The sequence below is a fragment of the Rhopalosiphum maidis genome, chromosome 2, assembly GCF_003676215.2.
Source record: "Rhopalosiphum maidis isolate BTI-1 chromosome 2, ASM367621v3, whole genome shotgun sequence".
In the NCBI taxonomy this organism is placed as follows: Eukaryota; Metazoa; Arthropoda; class Insecta; order Hemiptera; family Aphididae; genus Rhopalosiphum; species Rhopalosiphum maidis.
This window is the reverse complement of record NC_040878.1, coordinates 49,711,074-49,731,238: the sequence shown is the minus strand read 5'-3', so window position 1 is coordinate 49,731,238 and position 20,165 is coordinate 49,711,074. Positions and strand designations below refer to the sequence as shown.

General features: G+C 24.8%; 3 protein-coding genes across 3 annotated transcripts; 2 read left to right on the top strand and 1 right to left on the bottom strand.

The window, feature by feature from the left end:
* The first annotated feature begins 748 nt into the window (after window positions 1–748).
* On the top strand, window positions 749–6,446 carry LOC113554753 (probable cytochrome P450 301a1, mitochondrial). The gene is made up of 10 exons (XM_026958727.1): window positions 749–760; window positions 1,410–1,620; window positions 2,921–3,167; window positions 3,275–3,391; window positions 3,510–3,788; window positions 4,191–4,356; window positions 4,697–4,866; window positions 4,934–5,012; window positions 5,845–6,045; window positions 6,221–6,446. The coding sequence occupies exons 2-10, from the start codon at window positions 1,419–1,421 to the stop codon at window positions 6,335–6,337; spliced, it is 1,578 nt and encodes a 525-aa protein (XP_026814528.1). The 5' UTR covers window positions 749–760; window positions 1,410–1,418; the 3' UTR covers window positions 6,338–6,446.
* On the bottom strand, window positions 6,416–8,647 carry LOC113554752 (MATH and LRR domain-containing protein PFE0570w-like). Its single transcript, XM_026958726.1, has 5 exons — window positions 8,624–8,647; window positions 8,033–8,234; window positions 7,500–7,949; window positions 6,726–6,885; window positions 6,416–6,644 (listed from the first exon to the last, which is right to left on the bottom strand). The coding sequence occupies exons 1-5, from the start codon at window positions 8,645–8,647 to the stop codon at window positions 6,416–6,418; spliced, it is 1,065 nt and encodes a 354-aa protein (XP_026814527.1).
* A 1,328-nt stretch (window positions 8,648–9,975) lies between these two features.
* Window positions 9,976–16,515, top strand: LOC113554751 (probable cytochrome P450 49a1). The gene is made up of 11 exons (XM_026958724.1): window positions 9,976–10,221; window positions 11,105–11,308; window positions 12,601–12,847; window positions 13,206–13,322; window positions 14,574–14,650; window positions 14,731–14,932; window positions 15,052–15,220; window positions 15,292–15,461; window positions 15,555–15,633; window positions 15,971–16,171; window positions 16,294–16,515. The coding sequence occupies exons 2-11, from the start codon at window positions 11,125–11,127 to the stop codon at window positions 16,399–16,401; spliced, it is 1,554 nt and encodes a 517-aa protein (XP_026814525.1). The 5' UTR covers window positions 9,976–10,221; window positions 11,105–11,124; the 3' UTR covers window positions 16,402–16,515.
* Window positions 16,516–20,165: the final 3,650 nt, after the last annotated feature.

The window sequence follows — 20,165 nt, the reverse complement described above, 5'->3', positions numbered from 1 at the left end:
AATACATATGTTCATATTTTTTTTTATAAGTTAAAATGTTGACAAAATCGAAAATTTAAACGGAAAATAACCATTTCAATTTAATAAATATAATGAAATATCATTAGAAATATAGGTTGACTATATCAATTTTTTTTCATAAAAAATCATTGACCATTGAACCCAAATTGAGTACATTAATTTTAATTTACAGTGATCTTTTCAAAGACGTGATACACTTGACAGTTGATACCTATACTATGTAAAAAAGCTAACAATCTATTTCTTTTTTTTTTTTGATTACGAAATATTTTCTAAAGTTATTATACTTGATAATACTTGGTATACAAATCCCTATTTAAAATACGTAAAAAATATAGTTTTATTAGAAGCGTTTATGTATACGTGTATAGATATTTATACAATGCATATCGTATATGTATATATAATATAGATACATTATGGATCATTACACCATTATATGTTATGTTATACAATTTGAATGGTGTTCATGTTAAGTTTTTAGTTAATCCAATTATGTCTACCTATTTATTTTAATGTTATATTAGTCTAATATACAGGACATCATACTTGTGGCTTAATTTCTTTCCATAAATAAACATTTGTGTTGGCTACACTACAAATGAGTTTAATATGTAGAACTTTCACTAGTTCAACGTACTCAAGTCTAATGATGCCCAGTGTCCATCTGCGTTCGTAAGTGTTCATGGGATAATTCATTTTGTATTGCTGCAGTTGCTTAAATGATATTCTTCGAAAAGTAAGATACTATACTTATCTATAATATATAAAATAATACTGTTAATACGTATATCTAATACGTATACTAAATTATACAATAAGAAAATTAATAATTGTATTGCAAATCAAATAATAAATATTATTTACATATAAATTTTTTTTTTATTGATTGTTTGGAATCATATAACTTTTGGTTTTTTAAAAATATTGCATGTTTATTATTTTGCTTATTGAAATCTTTTTATATTTAGAAAGATATTCTATTATTCCAATGAGATATATTAATTATTAACATTGTAAATATTACCTACTGTTTAAATTTTTTTTATGAATAAGATTTTTGTAGAAATCCATTGATATTATAATACAATTAGTATAAAATGATGATACAATACATTTAAAAGTAGGTATACCTACTACCTATAATAATGACGATCATTAACATATTTTCTACTGGTTGCCCTTGAATCTTCCTTTCACTATATAATATGTATATAATGTCAAATCAAACACTAGATAGTACTGTATATTTTCTAAATAATATTATTGTTATTATTGACGCAATTTAATTAAATGCATAAACGCCATAAACATATATACATATATGTATATATAACTAAAAGAAGCTAAACGCAAATATTATAAAAAATTTATAACAATGCCCACAGTTATTCACAATGAAAAATATTCGTCAGTTACAAATTCATACAATGAGATGGCGATCAACCGCTACTGCACATTCTCCACACGTCTCTACGGGATCACCTGAAGACTTAGAAGTGACTAATGAACTTATCACAGCCAAACACTATAGTCAGGTGCCAGGACCCATGCCATGGCCTATTATAGGAAACACTTGGAGAATGTTACCAGTTATAGGTATTGTATACAGCTAGGATTCAAAAGTATTCATACACTATATAAAAATCGCTTAAATATTATGAATGCAACTATATATATATATTCCTAAATTTCAAATAAGCACCTAAATATAAAGTACACAACTTTAATTACACGATAAAAGCTCATACATATAAAGAAAAAAATTGTTATCAATTAACTATTTTAACTGAAGGAACATTTTATTAACTTGGATATAAATATAAGTCATTTTACTCACAAACAAAAATTTTATTTCAAAAATGTTGAAGAAGAAAAAAAAGAGTAAATGTAAAATGTCTATAAGTATAACTCAAAAAAAGCTAAATATTTTAAATATTTCATCATGTTTTGAAAATGCATGTATGTATAAACAATTTTAAACATTTTAAGTCTCATAACAAAAAATAAAATCGATTTTATTGAAAACTGATCTAACTTTTTTGTAATTTAATTTACTTTCCCTGATTATTGTTTTAAAGAGAAAATTCTACTGTTGACCCTCATACAACTAGATAAAATTTTCTATTAGAAACATCATTTGAAGTTCATAATTATAACATTTTTCTACTAGAAATAAAAGTTTCTTCAATCTTTACAATATATGATTTTACCGCTAATCTGCTTAGAATTTAAAATTATATCAGTTTTTTTATTTTAATTTACCAAGAAACCTTAATTATTTTAACTAATATTTTTGATTTTAAGTTTATTATACGTTTTTTTTCTTCAGTCGTTCGTGTATTATGATTTTTATCAGACTAGCGTGTTGTGGATTGAACATTTAAATTTTCAATAATTTAATTGTTATGTATATATATATATACTATCAATATTGATGAATGATAATATAGGTACTATAAAATAATGTAAACATTATTTTTAAAGATAATAAGCAAATTTTAATCTTACAGTCATTAAAAATTAATACTTAGGTATACTGGAAATATATTAAAAATATGTTGATAAATTAAAATTTATAATATTTGCATTATTATGCCAAAATATGTCAAATTTTCCTAAAAATATGCAACTATATGCAAAATAAAATTGTAACCTGTTTCCTTGAAACGAATTTTTATATTTTTACTTATCAATTAATATGACATATATCAGTATATACTAGTGTAGTATATAGTATATATTAATGATTTACATCCAAGTACATAAACAAAAAACCCTGAATAAAATAATATTTACATAGTATATAATATTGTATATAAATTATACTGTAATGATTCAAATATTGTATTTTTTAAGTTCAAACTTTCAATTATTATATACCAATATTATGTCGAAGGTCCATATCAGATATCAGATTTGGCAAATGTTTCCTACATACTGTATAAACAATATGGGAAAATAGCAAAGTTGGGAAATCTTGTCGGTCGACCGGATTTGCTATTTGTTTACGATGCTGATGAAATAGAAAAAGTGTATAGACAAGAAGGTGATACACCGTTTAGACCTTCTATGCCGTGTTTGGTAAAATATAAAAGCCAGGTTCGAGGACAATTTTTCGGGAGACTACCGGGCGTCGTCGGAGTGTGAGTATTAAGACATAGGTACAACAAATACAATATGTACACAGTACAATATTAATTATTATAATAATAATATGTGTTATAATATTATATAAATTGATTATCATTAGACACGGAGAACCGTGGAGAGAATTCAGAACTAAAGTTCAAAAGCCTGTTTTACAGCCACAAACTGTTAAGAAATATATTCAACCAATTGAAGAAGTTTCCGACTATTTTATAAAACGGTACGTTTATAGTTATGGAAAATATATTTATACTCATAACATTTTCATGATCTACATAAAAAATATAGATCTTCTCATCGCTGTAATAATTATTCATTTTATAATACTTCCTGCATAGGATGCAAGAAATGAAAAACGAAAATTCTGAAATGCCAGCTGACTTTGATAATGAAATTCATAAATGGGCTTTAGAGTGTATCGGCCGTGTGGCATTAGACGCAAGACTAGGTTGTCTAAGGCCAGATTTACCAAAAAATTCAGAGCCACAAAAAATAATCAATGCCGCAAAATACGCTCTCCGCAACGTGGCTTTATTAGAGCTTAAGTATCCGTTTTGGCGATACTTGCCATCCACGCTCTGGAAAAAATATGTTTCAAATATGGATTATTTCATTGAGTAAGCATGCAACGAATTATAATAACACCACAGGTACCTGATTAAAAAAAAATAAGAACTTTAAATTAAAGTCAATGTTAATTATAAGTAGATGCGTCCAAACAATAGATAGTTTTACATTTCTACTGAGATCGGAAAAGGCCAAAAAGTAGCCAAAGTAGCACCTAATTATATCAGGGATATACATATCATTATTAGCACAAAAATAGACATAGGCTAGGAGTTGTGTAAGGTATGTAGTGGCACCCGCTAAACAAAAAATAAGTTTATTACATTACAAAAAGTAGACAAAATGTCTTATATAATATTATGTTAATATTAAACGTGTATATAGTTATATAGGTACCTTAATAAATTCCTTATAATCTTATCTGTATTAACAAATTATTAATATTTTTATAGAATTTGTATGAAATATATTGACGATGCAATGTTGAGATTAAAGAATAAATCACAATCGGTAAATGAAACCGAATTGTCTTTGGTTGAAAGAATTTTAGCGAATGAATCTGATCCAAAAACTGCTTACATATTGGCGTTGGATCTTATTTTAGTTGGGATTGATACGGTTTGTAAAAATGTATTTATGTTTATTTTAATCATGTGAATTAAAATTATTCCTATAAGTATACAATTTATAAATTTTAAAATTAATATTTTAGCGTATAGTTTTTTGAATGAATAACATTTTTGGCGCTTGTATTGTGCATTACTTATACGTACCTATCTCAAAATTCTACATAATGAAATTTGTTTTTGTTATGTTTAATGCTACCCCTATCCACTAATTAATTGTAATGTTATTTAGCATAATTTTTTTTGTAATTTCTATTTTCATAAGTATGTATAACATAACTAATATATTATAAAAAAAATACTTAAGATCCGTAAAATTAATTTCTATTTAGATTTCGATGGCCGTATGTTCAATGCTTTATCAAATAGCCACACGACCAGAAGAGCAAGAAAAAATACATCAAGAAATATTGAAAATTTTACCAAATAAAGAGGATAAACTTGATGCAAGTAAATTAGAAAAAATGGTTTATTTAAAAGCGTTTATCAAAGAAGTATTGAGGTAAAATTATATAAAGTTATATACAACACGCATTCTCAGTTTACTTATTGAACTATTATTATTGCAGAATGTATTCAACTGTGATTGGTAATGGTAGAACTCTTCAAAAGGATATGGTGATTTGTGGATACAGAATACCAAAAGGTGTAAGTTTAACGTTGTAATATATTATATAATAAACTTTTACAATAAAATATACCTATAATAAATATAGGTAAAGTATAGTAAATATAAATACTAATAAATTAGTCAAATTAAAGGAATAATAATTGTAAAATATTGTATTTAATTTCTATTTTACTAATGAATACAAATAAATTATTAATTATTCAGTATCCTGAAATTTCTTGCATAACGATTTCCCAAACTACAAAAATAAAAATATATTAATTGTAATTCCTAATTAAAAAATAAAAATAAAAATTACTTTTATCAAAATATGCAGTGAAATTTTCTAAATTATTGATACGAATAGATTTTATAGCACTGTAATTATTTTCACTGCTTTCATTATTATGATTTTTGTCTTGTTCTTTATTTTTATCTAAATCGATATTTTTCGTCCAATTTACATTTGCATCTGAATACTTATTTATAGTTTTCTCACATTTTAAATAATATTTTTTAGGATTATCTTTGTCTTCTTCTAGTTTGTTTGCTTGATCGTAAAACGAATCTGAACTATTATCAATCATTTTCGAGTGGTTTTGAGTATTGCTAGTTTGCGCGAACATCTTATTTGCAGAGGTTGATATCTATATAGATTTGCACATAATGTAAAAAAAAATGTTTTAACAAAATACAAAAATAAAATACATTATATAAATTTAATTGTTATTAAGAAACACTAAATAAACTTAAAATAATGCTTATTTTAACAGTAAATATTCGTTATTTATAAAAATGTTGGCTTATCAAAATAACGAGTGCTATAACCTTTTAAAAACGGTATGGTAATAAAGTTTATTTTTCATATAGATTCAATTAGTTTTTCCAACGATTGTTACGGGGAATATGGAAGAATATGTAACGGACTGTAAACAGTTTAAACCCGAAAGATGGTTGAAACAATCATCAGATTATATTCACCCATTTGCTTCGTTACCGTACGGGCATGGTCCAAGAATGTGCTTAGGAAGAAGATTTGCCGACTTAGAAATGCAAGTCTTCTTGGCAAAGGTAATTCGTATATTATATTTAAATCAAATAATTGTTTTAATTTATTATATTTATTTTATTATTTATATTAATTTTTGCATTCTGATTAAAATTGTAATAAGATGATATCATGTTATAATATAATTTTAAAATGCATAGTTAATAATTTTATGAAATAATATTTAATTTTGTATAGTTGATACGATCGCACAAACTTGAGTATTTGCATAAACCATTGGATTACAAAGTAACATTCATGTACGCGCCTGATGGCGAATTAAAGTTCAAAATGACTGAGAGGCCTACGTCATAATAAAATCAACATTTCATTTGAACATAAACTAAGAATACTTATTTTTTTTTTTTTTTGTTATAGTATATTTTTACTACTTTATTCTTTATATACTTTTATATTATCATGTTTATTTACTTGTAAGTCTTGCTGATTTATTGTGTTAATAAATGTTGAATTGGATAATTGATTTAAATTAATATCCATGTCCTCCAAATTTAATTTTTGATTTTTTGTAATTTCCTGATCCGTATACTCAGGGCCTATGTAAACCAAACTTTTTTCGTATTCGTTCTTGTGATGCGTATCTATTATTGGTTTTATATTCCTATATACATCACAAATTATTAATAAAGTTGTACGTCTATTGATGTTTAGTTACATTTTTTTTTTCAAAAAACATAAATACTTAGTATATTTATTTCTCTTTGGATTTTCAATTTTATTTATACTATAAGTATTTTGACCATTATGACTATAAAAATCCCATTGATGTTTACCATGGTAATCATTGAAAATATTCATTTCATGGTTTTTTATAAAATTGTCTGTATACTGACAATTTTTACCTTAAATATTGATAAACAAAAAAAATCTGCTATAATTTCAATATTAAATAATTTTATTTATATTTGCAGAGATGGGGTTATCATAAACATTTTTAAATAATGCCTTTAAAATTAATCTTAAGATTATAATATGCACTGTATGTTTTCATTTTCATATACGAAACTGCATTGTTATAGTTTAAAAATAACGGAAATGTGTTGTACGACAGTGTATTTTTTTTATTCAGAAGACACTTTACAATACTATTTTTATCTAGTCACTGAAGTTCAAAAATAAATTATAAAAAAGATGTTCTAAAAACACCAAAAAATTTCACAAAAAATTCAATTTTTCTATTATATATGATGGAGTTATGTAAAAAAAATTAAGAAAAAAACATGATATTAGATAAAAATTCGTGTTCATTTATTAGATATGTACGTGTAAATGATGAATTCAATGTCTTCATATTTAAAAATTTTTTGTAAATACTTATTTACAATAGGTGCAGTTATTTTTATTTAAAATTAGGAATCGATTATAATTATAGAATAAAAATAAAATATTAACATTTTTTAATCGTTTATTAAAAATTTAAACGTTATATCGTTATTTAAATAATTTAAGTACCTACTTTTAATGTATTTGGTTCCTTTATTGATGAATATTGTTTTAATATCATTAAAATTCATATTTCTGTTGTACAATGATTCTTCATTTTGAATTGTATAAAAAATTGAATTTGAACATTTGTTTGCACTGTCATTATCATTTGAAGGCGTGACTGCTGTAATTGAATTATCCAATTGATCATTAACCTTTTCATTATTTAATTGACAATTCTTCTGATCATTTTTTTTATGGTCTTGTTTATTGCACAATTCTATACAATTATGGTTTTCAGGTAAATGGTTAAAACGATTACTGTAACAAATAAAATCATAATTTTTCGATCGACTAACGATCCGCTTCTTAAACACGTATGACTTTCTTGACTCAGTTGAGCTCGGTGGTTTTTCACTAATTAGATTATGAGATTTTTTATTTTTTGTCAAATCGGTATCTGTTTTTTTATTTTTTAATTCTGAAAAATTAAACTTGGGATATGCATTTTTATTTCATTGGTGCAGTAAATTGATTATTTATGTATCGACAATAACTACTTACTTTTTAATTCTTTGTTGTCTTTGCATATGGCCTGATCACAATATTTTTTCGACAAATCAGTTGATTTTAAATTTATATCACTTACTTTGTCTGTTTTAAACAACTGCTTTTGATTGTTTTTGGATTTCTTCTTTCTTTTTTTATGTCGGTTATTATCTACAATCTTTCCGGTCCGTTCTTTCTTTAATTTGTTTTCGGCAATCTTTAAATCACGAAATGGACCATTAAGTACCAATTAGGTGAAAGAACATCAGTAATTTTAACAATGATTTAGATATAGTTTATAGATTATGCAGGGTGCTACAGAAAAATTTAATTACATCTGTTCTATTAATATATAAATTGTTTTGATATAACTATCCATAATCCCGATCATTGTTAATTAAAAAAACACTTTTTATTTTTTATTTATTAGAGTTAAAATTATTACATATAATTAGTTAATAATAACATATGTCAGTTATTTATGTTTCACTCTGCGGAATGTACACATCTCATATACCGTACTCGTATACTTATGGATATTCAATAATTTATATATCATATAATTAAAATGGATGTATGAGTAGTATGAAGGATGGTGATACGTACCGTAAAGTGATATTTTTTAGTCATTTTCATATTTTATACAATATACTTATCCAAGTACAATATAATATGAGGTATAAATTACTTTTTTTTTTTTAATAAACTAGCATTGTTTATTTATAGTTGTAGTTGCTAATGAATCCTATTATTGCTAATTTTCAAGATTAAAAAATGTTGTAGATAAATAAATCTGATTACTTAAAAATATATTTTAAATATAGTAATTTAAATATTGGATTTAATAACAATAATTCAATATAGATTATAAAAATACATATTATGTTAATTATGTATTTGCACTCTTGTATATTTTTCTAGAAGTAAAGAAATATTTGTTATCTCTTATTTCTTAAAACATCTAATGCTGATTCATTTTTCTCTCATGCTTTAAACATAGCTAATAAAATGTCCTCCTCTTTAGATTTTTTGCATCAAGTTGTGATATTTTTAAATCTGATGTTGTATTAATTTTAAGAAATAGATATGTACAATCCAATTATTATATTTATTATGTATTTTTCATATATTAGGTATATTAAAAGATTTCTAAAAAAATGTATTTTGCTCTAGAAATATAATTCATTTAAATTAAATTTATTAATCAATTTATTAAAGTTTAGAGTCTTGTAGTACACAAACCAATGAACCAAAATGTATGGTTTTAACTTTAAAATTAAAAAAAAAACACACACTATAAGAATTTATTAAAAACTATAGTTGTTATCATTTGCAAAATAAGTTTCTTTTTACGTTGGTACAACTGCTTGTTTAAAAATTTTAAAATTGTCATACAAAAATTGGCCGTTTAAAATAAAAAAAACATGTCTTTTCAATTTTTTTTATTAATTCCATGTTATCGTACCATTTAATTATAAAAAAAGCCCGCGTACAACGACATAAGATACACTCTGTATATTATAAATTATAATCGAACATTATCGCTTATATGTTTTTTCTAAAAAAGTAGGTATCATCTTTTTTTTTTTGACTGTGCAAATAAACAGAAATATATTATCATTATTTATTATGTGAAAAATAACTGAAGATATTATTAAGCGGAAAATAAATGAAAATAATACTTTGCGTAACTAATTAGAAATATATTTTATGACAAACTGACAAAATAAATTCGTGTGAAGTAAGCTAGAACCGGTATAAATTTACACTATTACTCACGTTTCTTGATAATGATATCAGCTACGTCCAACCAGATGGATCGGTGGGCAGGGGATAAACAATCGTGAAATTAGTGTCTATATAATAGTATCTTCGTTGCAATACCGTCCTTTCACTGCAAATTTCATTTTTTCTGAACCGGACTGACGGGTATTAGCTCGTGTACTATTAATATATATATACATATAGGTAGTACATTATGAAATAAGCATTTAAGTTAATTTATCCCACGGCGAATTTACGAAAGAGAAAACCCTACCTACATTGTAACAAGCACCAGCTATACGCGTTTAGTGTTAGTCGTGTATTGTTGCGGAAACCATCGTGATAAATTTACTATAAACTTCGGTTGAGATTTTTTCATCGAGTTTCATACGATATACAGCGGATACAATGTTTACAACTACATATTAATAATTGAACAGGTAATTAATAAAATTTTTATTAAAAGTAAAATAAATTATAACCGTAATTATTAAGCACGAATGGGCAATAATAATGCTGTGAACAATACAAACAGCATGCCTACCAGGTTTACAGATATGAATATATTTTAGAAACAATAATATTTTACAATACATAAGTATTACGATTATAAATATGAAATCTGTGTAAATGTATATGCATACATCACTTACACACAATTCAAAAACTAAAAGGAGTGGATATATTCTAGTTTATAAGAGGTTTATTCTTAGTGAAAACTTAAAAAATAACCGAAGTATTTTCAATGTAAAGGTTATTTAACATTATTTAAACTGTTTACAATTTCTCTTATTTATTAAAAAAAATTTATTTTGACAAAATTGTTTATGGCAATCAATAACAAAATTCATAATCTGTTTTTATGTATTACAACTTATTTTCTGTAAAATAATCTATCATGTACGATTGTTTTGAAATTCGAAAGTATAGCTTTTTAAACGTAAAGTTATCAGTATTTGTTCACGATGAGAATGCGAAACGAAATCTAGGACAAATAAAATTTCTAATATAGGAACGAGTACCTGTCCTACCTATGTAATGATGTACCACGACGCATTATAACACCTATGAATCAATTCGCTAGCTATATGCCTACAATCTATGTGGGATATCTATACCTGTAGGGGAATCATTATACACTTATTGATGTCATTTGTTACATAGGTACGTCCGGAGCAGGTTTTTTACTCCATCACATCGCGCCTCGATCAACCACGTGGTATACTAAACAAGATGATACAATATAATAATAATAATAATAATAATAGTACACTATAATAAGCAACGGATTAATAATATATGCGCGCAATTGTTTGTTTTCAGGTCATAATATAAATAATAAAATGTCCGTGTTGGCCAAACAGTTGAGGAATTTAAGGATTAAAATTTGTCATGCTAACAAGTCCACAGCAGTCCTTACAAGCATATCACAAGACGATGTAGATTTTGCCAAAGAATACTCGGAACTACCAGGCCCTAAGTCGTTACCGTTGTTGGGCAATAATTGGAGATTCATGTCATATATCGGCAAGTGTATATTATAATATCAATATGATACATCGACAATTTATTAAATTTAATATCAATTTACAGAGTAAACAAACTTTTTTATTTCGAAACATTTATCGTCAATTTTTGATATTATGCGAAAAATAAACTCATGATGATTATTAATATAAATAATTATATGATTTTTAAAATTAATAATTTAATTACTATTAATTGCTTTAGTACTTATAATTAAATTTTCAGTTGATATATTATATATAAAAAAAAATAGCTTATCGTATTCTATACTATTTTGTAATATAATATTAGTTGGTACAAAATTATAGAATTTTAATTATTCAACAATTATAAAAAGAAAGTTACGGATATTGGAGCAGACAATTTAAAATATAGTGTACTCTCGATTATCCGCCGAATAGGGTGGCAAGGCATTCACGGATAAACGAATTTCGCAGATAATCCGAAAAATTAAAATTACGAATTAAACGTATCAACAGTTACCAAAAATTATTAATATGTATTAAACAAGCGTATTGTATTTTACGTCATTATCGAGTGATTGGCTATCATAACCCAATTAAACCGATAATTATGTATAATGTAAAGATATATAATATATTTTTTGTATACATAAAGGTATGTAGATGATTCCGCGGAAGACAATGGATAATCCGCAACGTGAATAGTCCGCTCGTGGATAATTGAGAGTACATGGAATGTCTATTGACTATGACCAATATGTATTCATTAATGAACGTCAGTGTGAAAGAGCTAAAATCACTTAAAGTTCTATAATATTTCAAATATTGCTTAAAATAATTGTCCCTTTTATTTACTATTAGAAGAAACTGCTGGGTAAAAGATTTTCCCAAGCAGATCCTAGGTACCAATGATCTAATTTAATTTTTATCAAAAGATTTATATTCTTATTTATCCTTTTTACTAAATTATGTAAAAAAAATTAACGTTTAATACATATTATTATATTATTGTAGAATTGAAAAAAAATTTTGATTTTAAAGCTTGTTAAATAAAAAAAAATATTTTTCCTACTTAATTTATAACAGAATCTAATAAATTCATAGATAGGTTCAAAATATTAATTAGACATGGGAGAAGTACATAAACAAGTCCACTTATTAGTCTAAACTGTAAACTCACAGTTTATTACTCACTATTGAGTGTTCTAACAGCCTTAATAATATAATATTTATACAATACATAAAACACTCAATCTTCTTGTATACACTCTAAAAAATGTGTTTAAATTAATAATATTTTAATTTTGTATATGTTGTATAATTACATAGGGGACTACAAAGTAACCGAAATTGACAAGCTCTCATTGAGATTATGGAAAGAGTATGGAGACATTGTAAAAATCGAAAAATTGCTCGGGAGACCGGATATGGTATTTCTGTACGATGCGGACGAGATTGAAAAAGTATTTAGAAATGAAGAGCTTATGCCACACCGGCCGTCTATGCCATCATTAAATTATTATAAGCACGTTTTACGGAAGGATTTCTTTGGTGATTTGGCCGGTGTTATAGCTGTGTAAGTATATATTATCAGTCACGTGTCGATAATTAATTTAAGCATTTTTATTTTTTAACAGTGTGTGTATAGTTCTCTTTCGATCATCGATATGATGCAAATAAAAAAATAATAGGTACACAATAAGCTAAGTAAAATAAGTACATACACATATATATATATAATTTTAGGTCATACACATTATATTATAAGGACACTTATAGGCTATAATATAAGGCTGTATAGAAATAGGTATAGATAATGATGCCTTGATGCGTGACCAGAAACTCATATAATACGTTGCAGTATAAAGAATTCGAATTCCTGTATTGAATTTTGGAATATTCCACTAACGGTACTTGCTTATTTTATGTTTTAGACATGGTCAAAAATGGTATGAATTTCGAAGTAAAGTACAACAACCTATGCTGCAACCGAGAACAGCAAAATTTTATATTGGTACCATTGAAGATACAGCATCAGCGTTTGTAAATAGGTAAACAAATTATTAAATTGTTATAAACACACATATATATATAATAAATAATATTAGATAGGTACCTATTACTTATACTACTACCTACTACTTATAACCACTTATGACTAGGCTTATATCTTTGCTGTCTGTATTTTATTTATTTATTTAAAAAAATGTAATACACACAGACACACAGTACTTATTAATACTAACTATTATATATAACTACAGGTATTTTATATTATTATTTAATATAATAATTAAAAATATAATTATATGATACTATAAAAATTTTAAGAGCTATTGTATTTTTTATCAATTATGTTAAAAAATGAACGTAAAAAAACTTGTAAATTCTTCTCCTACTAAGTAATTAACCAGTTATTAAATAAATATAAATATACTGCATCGATATTATTTTTTGATCAATTTAATTTTTATTATAAATTACTTTACTATTGTCTATTTATACTAAAATTTAATAGTAATAAAATCAATTTAAGGCTAAAATATATTACATAACGTGCTTAACGTCATAAGTTATAATTTTTATTGTTTAAATATTTGTTTGGTTTTTTTAATATAATTATAATTATTATTATATCGTTAAGATTATAATATTTTATTATTTAACGTACGATATTTACGTTCTGTTTTGATAAAGCATTATACTACATATCCATAACTACGAGTATATCTACTTAATAGGCATAGTTGCTAAATTTAGTTTTAATTTGTTTCTTTTTATTATATACATATATGTATATAATATATATTATAATTGGGCGCGAAAAATTGAATTTTACTTTTTTATAATATCAGTAGAATTTACATTAATTTTATATCGATAAAATTTAAACTTATTTTGACAGTCAAAAAATATACCGGTGGAACTTACATGTTATAAATCGAACCCTAAAATCGACTTTAGTACTTTTGCACTACATTTTAGTGGGTATGAATCTACTGGCTACTGGTATTTCTAACCTTTTATAATTTATTATCTTTTATAAACTATATTTCTCTTACAATTTCTTTCATTTGTCAAAATTCGTTTTCTAATTTAAATATTATAAAATGCAATATAATTTGTAACATATAAATATATTAGGGATCTTTAATTTTCAAAATAATAAATTATAGGTTCTTTTTAATTTTTGATCATTTTAATAATAATTATTATTGTTGTCACACATTGCAATGTTAATATTAATATAAAATATATAAGTACATATAATTTATAAAGTACCTATGTATTTTTTTGTTTAGAATAAAAAAAATTAAAAATAATCATCAAGAAGTTCCTGATGACTTTTTAAATGAAATTCATAAATGGTCGCTTGAATGTAAGTCGGTTGTACAGCGTATTTGCTTAATGTCCTGCATAAAAAATAATATATTTATACCTTTTATTTTATGTTTTTAGCCATCGCTAGAGTGGCATTAGATCAAAAACTCGGGTGCCTTGAAGATGAACACACAGTAGACTCAGATACACAAAATTTAATAGATGCTATCAACACGTTTTTTGCAAATGTCCCAGAGTTGGAGTTGAAAATACCATTTTGGAAATTATTTAGTACACCGACTTGGAGAAAGTATATTAACGCGTTGGATACTATTACAAAGTGAGAATTATAACTAAATATATAGGTACATAACAAAATTTTTTGTAATTTGATAGTAGATAATGGAATGTGTACCATTACATGTATATAACAAATTGTATTATAATTTATCATTATAGTGTTACATCCAAACATATAAATCGATCTATGGATCAATTATTGTCTCAAAAATCATTTTGTCCTGATAGTCAATCATCTTTGTTACAAAGAGTACTTAGTTTGGATCCGTCTAATCCAAAATTAGCTCAGATACTGTCGTTAGACATGTTCATCGTTGGCATAGACACGGTGAGATGACGTGTGTAATAATAAAGTTGTCACTTTAATACTGATAAATAATAATTTTCAACGATGTATAGACCTCAGCAGCTCTTGCATCGATTCTCTATCAATTAAGTCGACATCCAGATAAACAGAAGAAATTAAGGGAAGAAATACGAACTATATTGCCAAAGGCTGATTCAAAATTAACTACCGACAAACTTGAACAGTTGCAGTATCTAAAAGCATGCATAAAAGAAACTCTGAGGTTCAAAATTACTTTTTGATTTTGTGAAAACTATTATTTATTAAGTAGAATTTAAAGAGTATTATGTAATGCGTTTAAATCGTTTAATTGTAGAATGTATCCTGTGGTTATTGGGAATGGTCGCTGTATGACCAAAGAAACAATAATAAGTGGATATAAAATTCCAAAAGGAGTAAGTATATTTACTGAATACGTAAGGGTAACATTATATATTTTTATATTTATATAGAATATTTATTTATTTATACTTAATTATAGTAAATATTTAAACTAATTTAACGCGAATCGTTGTTTTTAATGTAGGATTATATTAATTCGTGGCATATTGAATAACGACTAATGTTTGCTTATAATGGCTTATGTTGTTGTCTAACTAAATGGCCATTAGGGCTATTTGAAATTATGAACCTATGATTTTGTAATTTAAATATTTTATTAATATTTATTAATTACTATCTAAGCGTATTAATGTATATTATATATTTTTAAATTATATTGTTCAATAATAGGTGCAAGTCGTGTTTCAACATTACGCTATTAGTAATAGCAGTAGATACTTTTCAAACCCTGAACAATTTTTACCGGAAAGGTGGTTAAAAGGAAGTGGATATAAACATCATCCGTTTGCTAGTTTACCATTCGGTTATGGAAAAAGAATGTGCTTGGGTCGTAGATTTGCCGATTTGGAGCTTCAAACAGTTGTTTCAAAGGTAGGTTTTATATAAAACTATGTGTTATGACAATATATTTTTACCGAAATACCGACGTTGCCTGTAAATATGTGTAAAATATTATAATAATTTGTTTACTATTGTAATTTTTTTTATCAAAGATTTTTCAGAATTTTGAAGTCAAGTACGAGTATGGTAACTTAGAATATACTGTACATCCAATATACATGCCAGATGGCCCGTTGAAATTCAAAATGATTGAAGACTAAATAGTTCTTAGAAGTTGTATGTCAATTTTAAATACTAAATATTAAAAATATATAATGTTTTAATATGTACCTATATATTATGTAGTTAAATAAGTAATTACTACTTTAATGGTGTTACTATCAATTCAACTAAAATGTAAATAATTGAAATATGTTTTTATCTTAGATTTAAATATACATAAAAAAATATAGGTATTAATTATATAATGATTATTGATGTTTGATAATAATATTATTTACGATTTGTTTTGGAAAGAATTTTAGGTTATTTCTTCAAATTAATGACTATAATGAGGATTTCAATATTAAATATTTAAGTTTTTAAGGTAGGTATTTAAGTTATAATTCTAAAATTTTTTTACCGTTTTAAAAGTAGAAAAAAGTACTTATAGTAATACAAATATATAACAAAATATCTTATGAAATAAAGAACGACAAAGCGTCTCAAAGAAATGGCTTACCAACTTTAATATGATATAGTACACTCGAAACCTATCTAATAAACAGCGTTTTCAGATTATTATTTTTTTTTATTAAGTTTTCCTGTCATGGTTATCCAAACAATTAATGGTTATTTAATATAAGTAAAAAGGAAAGATTAAAAAAAAAATCAAACCGGGATCGAGTTATATCAGTCCCTAGTACAATAGTATAAATAGTAAATTAATTATAATAATAGTAATAATAATAATTATTATTATTATTGTAAATAAAGAACAGTTATTGAGTTATCTAATAGAAATAGTGATTAAAATTAGTGTCTTAAGTCTTTTTTTCTTACTTATATATTCGATTATGTTAATGCATGGCCATGTTTTTATTATAATGAGATCTACATTTGAGCCTACAAAAGATATGGGAAGATATTGGAAGTAGGAATTCACGCTGCTGGCAAACTTTATTTGGTTAAAGAAGTATATGAGACTTGATAGAAAATAGTTCAAAGTCTCAGTGATTCCTTTTGTTCGAAACACAGAGAGCATTTGAAATCATTTTTTTGAACACTTACATTTTATTTATGCATGTTTTGACACAATAAATTACTTCTAACAAGCGCTGCATAGTGTGATATTTGTTTAATTTATACATAGACAATAAATGTATCTAATGAATTCCAATTTATTTCAAGACAAGTCGAGTTATGTATAAATAACGGACTGAGTTAAAAATATAAGTATACTTATACATTGAATTGAGTATGATAATAATTGTAAAGTTAATGATTTGATATTATGTGTGTGATTTTACTAAATTTGTACAGATAATAGGTCCATATAAGTTATTTTTTATAACAAAATTGAAAGTATCAAAAATATGTATAATGTATGTAAAAATGTTTTGTATTTTGAGTGGAGCGATAAATGTATTGATTTTTTAAAAATATGTTTTTTGTGTGTAAGTGTGCACGATAAGTAATCGAAAAAAGCTTCAATTTTAAGTTTTGAAGATGGTTTTGGATAGTAAAATTGGATCTAGTTTGTGCTTTAGAGAAGTTATAATTAAAAAACCAAGTATTTTGTTTTATAAATATAAAAATAAACAAAAAACTAAGGAAAAATATTTATTATTACGTAAATATAATAATAAAATAATTATTTTTTTAAGCACGTTAACCTTTTAAAACACATCAAATTCAATTTTTACCTAGTTGCCTTATATATTTTAAAATACAATGAAAGTTAGTTAATTATTTAAATAACATTGAAATACAACTATCTAAAATTTTTGGCGTTTTTTATTTTTGGTATTGATTTTAGTCACGTTGGTTTGAATCTCGTTGATTTTTTCACTCTCGTTAGTTTCTTGATTCTCACCGGTAATATATTTTAATTTGCACCATTGTATTACATTCAAAAATTGTACATCTGTAAATAATAATAAAAAAATAACATTTTTTTATTACATAATGTAAAATTAACCAAAACTATTTAAACATCTGGCTGTTTGTTAGGTTTTATGTATGTATTAATAAATTAGATGAATACTACAAAATTGTCGTGAAATTGAATAATATCTCAAACAATTAAAAATAATTAATAACTGAAAATTTAAAATGAAACAAGAAACTATTCAATAGTTCTGGTCGTTCTGGAGTTATTAACTAAATGGCTACCTAAGAACATTAATATCATTAACATTAATTTTTGTCAATTCAATCCATTTTTTTCAGACACACTCCAATAAAATAATTGTCAGTTCAAAGTGAATTAAATATATTTACAGATTAATATATATAATTATTTTTAATTGTATGAGATTTTATATTATGATTCATTATATTTTCAAGGATATATCATCTCAATCACAATATTGAATATAGGTAACTTAGAAATAAACCAACAAAATATAGTTTTTTGATATTTTTTTATGTTGAGAGTAGTTTTTTTTCTCAAAACCAACTAATATGAACGGTTCAAACATATAGACTTTTCAATATTCGACCCTAAACCGAACCAAACTTTTAAAATATTTTATCAAACTTAATAAAATAATAAAAATATAAAAATGTTTAAAATTCTAAGTTTAATTTAAAATTAAAATATGGTTTAATTGCAGACATGTAAAATTTGTATATATTTATAAAATTAAAAAAAAGTGTATACATTTTTCAACAATGAATATAGTTTATATAATATACAAGTACAAGAAATAATAAAATATCAAAATACCTTTTGTAATATTTGTAACGATTGAAAAAAACGAATCGTTTAAAATATTGTTAGTATTATCACATCACAAATACTAATATGTGAAAATAATGTACACATTTATTATTATCCATTTATCATTAAATTTAACTTTAAAATATTCGTGGTATGAATGTATGATATAACTCCGAAACAAGTTATTTTTGTATTTAAGGTTTTACGTAACGAAAATGACCTGTCCAGGCTGCCTTACCGGCTATCACGCGCAGAGTAGGTATCATTGATACTGTAACTATGTTGAATAGGGGTTAGGTAAATTAGGTCCGCGATCATTTGTGTTCATTTTGAAAGCAGCAAGTTGGATCCCGACTATAAACCATTGGCGTCACCCAAAATTTCGATCAGTTAAATACTATAATTAACAAGTATCATGGTGCAATTGTAAAAGTGACATTTTGAACTTCGATTTTAAACTTTGACAAATTTGGATATTTAAACAAAATACATGTATAATAATGTTAGTATTTTTATGTAATTTAAGAAATAATAAATATTGAAATTAATTTATCTTTTAAACTTAAACATTTTGTATCACGTGTATTATCACGTGTATTATTTATTTACTTTAAACAATTTATTATTCTAGTTATTATCACGTGGAAATATAAAATAAAATTGATTTTTCGGCTGGTTATTTAACATTAAATTGTTTATTTTATTTATTTGTAATGTCATTACGTAGATAGTAAAGAAATTGGTATATTAATGTGTTCCATTACTTATATATACTTTCAGTGAGATGTATTATAGTTTTAAATTACTATTATGTAAAAATCATAATTTATATCTAGTGTTTTATTCAGTGGGGTAATTAAGCATTTTACTTGGTGGTGGGGGATTACATTTTATTATAATAGAAAATTGTACATTTTATTATTTCAAAAAAAAAAAAAAAACCTTAAACTCTATTAAGAAGACAATTATTTATAATATTATGATTGGATTATTATTAAATTATAAATACTGCAAAACATTAGTAAAATAACGCTAATCTGGGTAGAATTCACCCCCTCATTACCCTTAATTATATCCCTGGTTATATTGCACGGTTATTTT

Bases quoted from the DNA above. Each gene is read 5' to 3' on its own strand.
- LOC113554753 (XM_026958727.1), top strand. From the start codon at position 1,419: ATGAAAAATATTCGTCAGTTACAAATTCATACAATGAGATGGCGATCA. The intron at 4,357-4,696 runs GTTTGTAAAAAT...ATTTCTATTTAG, and splicing joins TTTTAGTTGGGATTGATACG to ATTTCGATGGCCGTATGTTC. The intron at 4,867-4,933 runs GTAAAATTATAT...TTATTATTGCAG, and splicing joins TTTATCAAAGAAGTATTGAG to AATGTATTCAACTGTGATTG.
- LOC113554752 (XM_026958726.1), bottom strand. From the start codon at position 8,647: ATGACTAAAAAATATCACTTTACG. The intron at 7,950-8,032 runs GTAAGTAGTTAT...TTAATTTTTCAG, and splicing joins AGACAACAAAGAATTAAAAA to AATTAAAAAATAAAAAAACA. The intron at 6,645-6,725 runs GTATTTATGTTT...TGATGTATATAG, and splicing joins AAGAGAAATAAATATACTAA to GAATATAAAACCAATAATAG.
- LOC113554751 (XM_026958724.1), top strand. From the start codon at position 11,125: ATGTCCGTGTTGGCCAAACAGTTGAGGAATTTAAGGATTAAAATTTGT. The intron at 15,462-15,554 runs GTTCAAAATTAC...GTTTAATTGTAG, and splicing joins TGCATAAAAGAAACTCTGAG to AATGTATCCTGTGGTTATTG. The intron at 15,634-15,970 runs GTAAGTATATTT...GTTCAATAATAG, and splicing joins GATATAAAATTCCAAAAGGA to GTGCAAGTCGTGTTTCAACA.